This window comes from Hippocampus comes, unplaced genomic scaffold, assembly GCF_001891065.2.
Source record: "Hippocampus comes isolate QL1 unplaced genomic scaffold, H_comes_QL1_v1.1 scaffold195, whole genome shotgun sequence".
In the NCBI taxonomy this organism is placed as follows: Eukaryota; Metazoa; Chordata; class Actinopteri; order Syngnathiformes; family Syngnathidae; genus Hippocampus; species Hippocampus comes.
Window position 1 is genome coordinate 127,378 of NW_017806076.1, and position 6,336 is coordinate 133,713.

Genomic DNA, 6,336 nt, shown 5'->3' on the forward strand with positions numbered 1-6,336 from the left:
ATAGTAACACCATCTGTCTCCAAGGCAACGTAGGGTAGCGGTGGCAAAGAGAGAGGACACACTTTTCTGTGGCAAAGGTGAGCATCTGCTGGTGAAGGATGCAAAAAAAAGAAAGCGGAACACAAATCACAGTAGGACACTGTAAATTGTGTGTGTGTGTGGTTGGCATGGCCGTATGCACGGAGAAAAGCGAAAGGCGGAAACTGAATGTCAAAAAAAAACTTATGAAACTAGCTGTCAGGTCAACGTGCTATTACAGACACACAACACTGGGGGGCACTGTGTGATCTAACATAACAAAACTAGCCCACTGAGCACACTTGAGCGCAGTTCAGCTCCAGAGATGGAAAAAGTTGACTGGATTCAGAAATATCAGGCTCGAGTGATCTTAGTAGTGGCAGCAAAAAGTGGGTGCAAATCAAAAGAAAAAAAGTTTCTGCAATAATTGGACATCGAGGTAAAGATGCTTCGGGTTCATTTGATGGAGGCTGCTGGCATTTTCTACATTTTGAGCAGTCCGACTTACCAAAAGCAGATCGACATCATCAGACTGAGGGCATTAAAGGGGAGGGTGATAAATTCAAATTAGAGTTTGCGAGTGAGTAGAGAGTGGCGACTAGGTGCGGCTCCAAGGAAGAAACTGCGACTAAGAATATAGAACACGACACGAACCTTCGATAATGACAAGGGGGGGGGGGAGGTTAAAGAAGACATAAACACAGCCGCTCATGTACACTGTTGCTCATAAAGTTGTGATGAACTATTGATTAATTTCTTTCCCACTTTTCATGAAACGCATATAAAAGTTATGATTGAAGTGATTTCACCTCTCGGGGACACATAACGCCATCACTGCATCAGTGATTACGAATGCATTTAATTAATTTGGAGTAAAAAAAAGTGTGAACGAAAAAAGGATTTAAACTTCATGGGAAACAGTGCCGAGTCAATCACAGCAATTCTTAGATTATGGTACAACAATTCTCTCTCATAGTACGTGAAAGAATCCCTGAATTTAAAAAAAAAACATTTAAAGACTAGCAATACACACAGGCATTGTATGAAAAGAAGCTTGCGCTTTTTTTTTTTTTAACTTTCCAGTGCAGTCCATTTTTCAAGTACAGTTCAGCTGTATTTAACTTTTAACGACAGTACCATGCATTGACATTTGAATCTATCAAACTGTTTTTCAACATGTCAGTACAATTTTGAATTGCAATGCATTTTAATTGAATGATTTGAATCAGGAATAAAATCTTTCACTTTTTTTTTTTTTTAAAGGAACACTTCCTATATGACCTAACTTTAAAGTTGATCACTATGCTGATGCTCGGGAGAGCGTTGTATTTTTCGAGGTGGTATCTAGTGAATAAAGTTTCAGACTTGGGCTGGAAACAAATGGCCCCATGAAATACAGGTCTGATAAAAAGACGTACGATGGAATGGCGGAAAAATAAGTCGGCCATTGGAGATCAGTGAAGATCGTTTGGTTTACTCACAATGGAGGGCATGTTGCTCTTGGCGCCGTGCGGGATGAGAACACGGAGGTCGGGTTTGCGGTTGTTCATGCCTAAATTCATGGGTGGGGGTGACTTTGCCTGCATGTTCTTGTTCATGCCGGCCTGAGAGACCAGCAGACCGGGGGAGTTGCGATGATTGCCATATCCATTTCCTGGCAAAGCAAAAGAAAGATGGCAGAGTCAGAAACATTCAGGAAATGTGGCGGTACTTCAAGTTGACCAAACATTTCAACAAAAAGTCACATAAATCTTTGGAACCCGACGGACTAACATGTTTTTTCCTTGGCTTTGTTCTGTGGCCTACTATTTCCCCAAATTTACATGGGTACATAGATATGGATATCAATTAAAAATAATTCTGAAAAATATCATCATCAAAATAGATTTCATTTCATTCAAACATATCCAGAGATTAGCCAGTGTTCAAAAACACATAATTGTGCCATTAAAAATCCACTTGCTGCAAACCATAGTAGATCTTGCACAACATCAATTTAAATTAATGCCAGGGAGCAAGTCGACTGAGTCCGCTCCCACAACGACGCAAACGCCCCTTTCTATCTGTCCCCATCCACAACAATACCAAAGGAGAGAAAAATCCACCCATAAGCAAAGTTAAGACTTCATTTCATGCTAGACTTGCACTGAACACGAAAATAGGACGCAAAAGTCTTTGCTTTACATCTGCCTATGATGTTAAGTTTTATTTTTTGCCAACCTGCACATAAAACCATGTCACATCAAAGAATACTGTTTTGGTCTGATCCAGGATTTTACTCCATCCGCCCTTCTTCAGTATGGCATTAACGGACAGAATCTGACTTTTTGGGGTTTGACACTTATCATAAGTGTCCAATATACAGTTTAATGTCATGTGTGAAAATGGCACTCAAGCCCCCCCAAATTTGATTGAATATTTTTTTTGCATAACTTGGCAATGCACACCCAGCATATTTGGTGGATGTACAATTGGATGAAATCTCCATGATCAAATGTAGGCATGTGCAGAAGGTGTTGATTCAAATGAGGATTGTTGAAGTTCTGCACTCTACTATCCTTACGAAAACCAGATTCCAGAGTTGAATAACTGTTGGAAATCCTGCGGTATAAGATCATTGGGATCCACGGTATTCCGTTTTCACCTTGCCGTCCCTTGTAGTCTCCTCGTCTTTTCTGTCATTTGGCTAAATGAACCATAGAAACGTTGCTTTCTGACAGAAGACCCTCGAGTGGTCGTATCATTTACTTGGCGTCCGCGCAAAGAGCGGACCTCCTCCTCCAACTCTGTCACAGTCAGTTAAGGCTACATGTGCCCGGCAACAGCCAGTGAATCATGTAAAAACATCAAATTACGGGTAGCAAGACCACAGCGGGACGGGGCCCATCATTTGGCCATCAGAACTAAACACGTGTGGTTGCTCCACACAAAGACCCTCCCTTGGGGCTTCCACCAGCTCAGCAAAGAGAACACAAGTGCAGCACACACTTTTCCCTCTTGAAAAACGATGCGGTGAAAACCTCGCAATATCTTAAAGACAAAAAAAAAAAGGAGGGAAGCATTCCTGCAAGCAACATATTCTTTGTTTCTAACCCAATCCCACAAGCTGGTTCCACCCCCCCCGCCCACCCTCCTTACTTTTCGTTCCTTCTTCCAAGGGCTAGAACACAGGGCGCAGTGTGGACTTTCCCACTTGAAAGACGGGCAGGAATTATACGTTAGACATAAATGAATTTCCTAATCATACACTCCGGGGGGAAAATGAGTCGCAGATGTCTTCCTGGGCAATTTCCCTTGCTGATCTTTGTTTAATTTGAGAGCGAGGTTTTTGTTGTTTGGAAATGAAAAGTCTCAAAAAGCACAATTTGAACAGTTTGACGAGTAAACGGTCGCTCGTGGTGACCCAGAACGAATTATAAATGTGTGCGCGCGCGCGCTCGGCTAACGTGTGGCTGCTTCACGCGCGGTGCCATTCTCTTAACTCATTTGATGCCATGGATGTTTTTTCATGTTGTTTTTTTTTTTAAATAATCTAGCCATTCAACCCCGTGTACATCTTTTTATATTAAAATTTTTTTTCACGTGGTAAAGAAAGGTCTGAAAATGGCTGGCGCTGAAAGAGTTTTAATATACGGCGTCAGGCATCTCTGGCTGTACGCACTTTTCCACGCGGATGGGCCGTAATACAGTACACAAGAGCGGCATCTTTGTATGTCTGAAAGTAAAAAGCGAGCATCACATATGGATGCACGTGTGTGTTTTCTATGGGACCCTCTTAGTTCTATCTCAATCCGCACATTAGCAAAGTGGCAGCTGCCTCTTCAGCTTTTCCCGCTCTCTCATACTCATGGCCTACCCCTTTTGTGCAATGGAGTGGGTGCATGTGGAGATTGCTGAATGAGACCTCATCCACTCCCTAAAACACACATTGATGCCACGCATATACACACACTTTGGTAAATAAGCCATGCCTCTATGTTTCGGCAGAGATGAAAACGTGCTGAGGGGAGCGACATTAATGCACCGTTTGGTCAGAACGACACACACACACACACACACACACACACACACACACACACACACACACACACACACACACACACACACACACACACACACACTTCATGTTGCTAAGGCTTCAATCAGACATCTGCGCGTTGCCATCGTGCGGAGATGGCTGCGGTCCAGTCGATTATTACTGCTCCCTGATCACCAGTGGCACGCGCCGCTCCTTAAAGCATTTCACAAGTAAAATCATGAAGTCGTTAAGTAAATGGAATGAAAATTGGAAGTCAAGTCTTTTCATTTTGGTGTTTGATCCCCTCCGATTTGAGTGCAGATGCTCTGACTCAACTCACAGAGACGTAACAGCCACGACGCACGATTGGCCGTTTGCACGGCACAGGCTGCAAACAGCCGCTCGGAGAGGAAGAATTAACACGCAGCCGAGCCAAGAGGCAGTTAGGTGGGAGAGCAATTATCCTGATTTTTGGGGCGGGGCTAAAATGTTCTCCACTACATAAGAACTTGAGCGCCTGCCTTCATTCGCATCAGTGGTTATTTGAAGTAATTGCGACATGCAGTTAGCCGGCTACATATGCCTGCGCACCGAAAATTCACTTAAGAGTGCCTCGTTGTTGAACATGAGTGTGCACATGTCACAGAGAGAAGGCAGAAAAAGTGAGGTAATACATTTTTTTTTCCAAGAGTTCAACTTGACACCCAGCATGTGAACAAGGTCTTAGTGCCGGCGTGGAAAAGTCCTGCGACAATCCAGTGGAATATATATTTCAGCCACCAGAGGCTTTTAAGCGGATATTTGTTGTTTATTTTCATTTCATGTAGTTTATGTGGAGGCATAGAAAAGATGCTACAACTTTTTTGGATCGTAGAAATGGTATTTGATTGACGGTTGAAAGCTGGGCAGGCCGTGGCTTTGGTGAATTCATCAGACACGCCCACAGTGTTGGAGAGCAGAGAGAACGGCTTGATGTTCCATGATTTTTTTAAGGCTAATTTTATCCAAGTGGCGATTAAAAAAAAATCATTCAAATTTGGTAGCATTCTTAACAGCGTTCATATTTACTTTGCTCAAGGCATTCAAAAATGTTTTGACATTTGAGGCCGAACTGAAGCTCAGAGCAATGATGTGGCTTTCCGTACAGTTTGTGAGCAAACACTAAAAGCAGGTATAGTGTGTTCAATAACATTGGTAGTGATGAGAGGAAGACGTCCTCAAAACTGTCAGTGGAACAAGCTCAAACGGAGACCTGGGTCCGATTTTTGTCTCCCAGACTCAGCTCGTGCTGAAGTTTAAAGCTTGAAAATGTGCTGTAGATAAACACAGGCATTTTCACTCTTCCTCCGCAACATTTCAGAGGAAGGACTCGGAGGCATGATGACTCAGCCTTTCAGTAACCTGTCCTCAATGCACTGGACTGGAAGCAGCGCATTGTGCGATGCTGACGTCATGCACATGCCTGGCTATTAAACGCAACGTATTTGCTTTGGCGGTTCAGTTCTCTTTGTTTTGACAACATTTCAATGCAGACCTTGGATCCTTTTCTCTTTACAGTAAGTCGCACTCGATGTTCCGGTTATTTAGTGAATGTTTTCCTTTGGTTTTGCAAAAAAATGGTAAATTGTATTTCAAACATCTATCCGTCGAAGAAGATTCGTAAGAAAATCATTTCACTAAAACGACAATTCAAGCTGATCTTTTGTTGAGAAACGACCTGGTTGTGTTTTAAAAAGGGTAGGCCATGAAACAATTAGAACAATAGAATTAGCAAAGATGTGTGATATGTGTGTTGGATTCAGGCACAAAACAACTTTTTTTTTTTTTAAACAATGCTGCCACACTCGAGGGGGACCCCAGGTAATAGTAGTCCCATGTGGGATCTTGCTGTCATTTTGTCTCTTCACAGAGAGTGGAACCATGACATCTATGGAAACACACACACACACACACACACGCACACGCACACGCACACACACACACACACACACACACACACACACACACACACACACACACATCTTCTTTCTTGAGACTGCTACACTGAAGAAACACCTGACAGCTATTTGTAAAATTTTGATCCAAACTTGTGAGCAGCAGAGCAATATTAAAATAAATGTATTCAAAATAACATGATTGCGGTTGAGCCACATCACACTGACTCACTCATCATGACAATGACCGAACAAGTTCGCGCAACACTTCCATCTGTGTTACCCTGCTGTTTCTCCTTTGCACACATGCCTCAAAGCACTCGTGGATATTCATCACCACACGCCCCCACTAACCCCCCCCACCCT

The 6,336-nt window shown here is 42.9% G+C and overlaps 1 protein-coding gene across 8 annotated transcripts in view; it reads right to left on the minus strand.

The window, feature by feature from the left end:
* Positions 1 to 6,336, minus strand: part of mef2cb (myocyte enhancer factor 2cb) — an 84,592-nt gene that overhangs the window by 4,690 nt on the left and 73,566 nt on the right. For all 8 annotated transcript variants that reach the window (XM_019894600.1, XM_019894601.1, XM_019894598.1 and 5 more), the window contains one exon: positions 1,500 to 1,672. In XM_019894600.1, the coding sequence (XP_019750159.1) occupies positions 1,500 to 1,672 (173 nt within the window). The remainder of the gene's footprint in view (positions 1 to 1,499; positions 1,673 to 6,336) is intronic.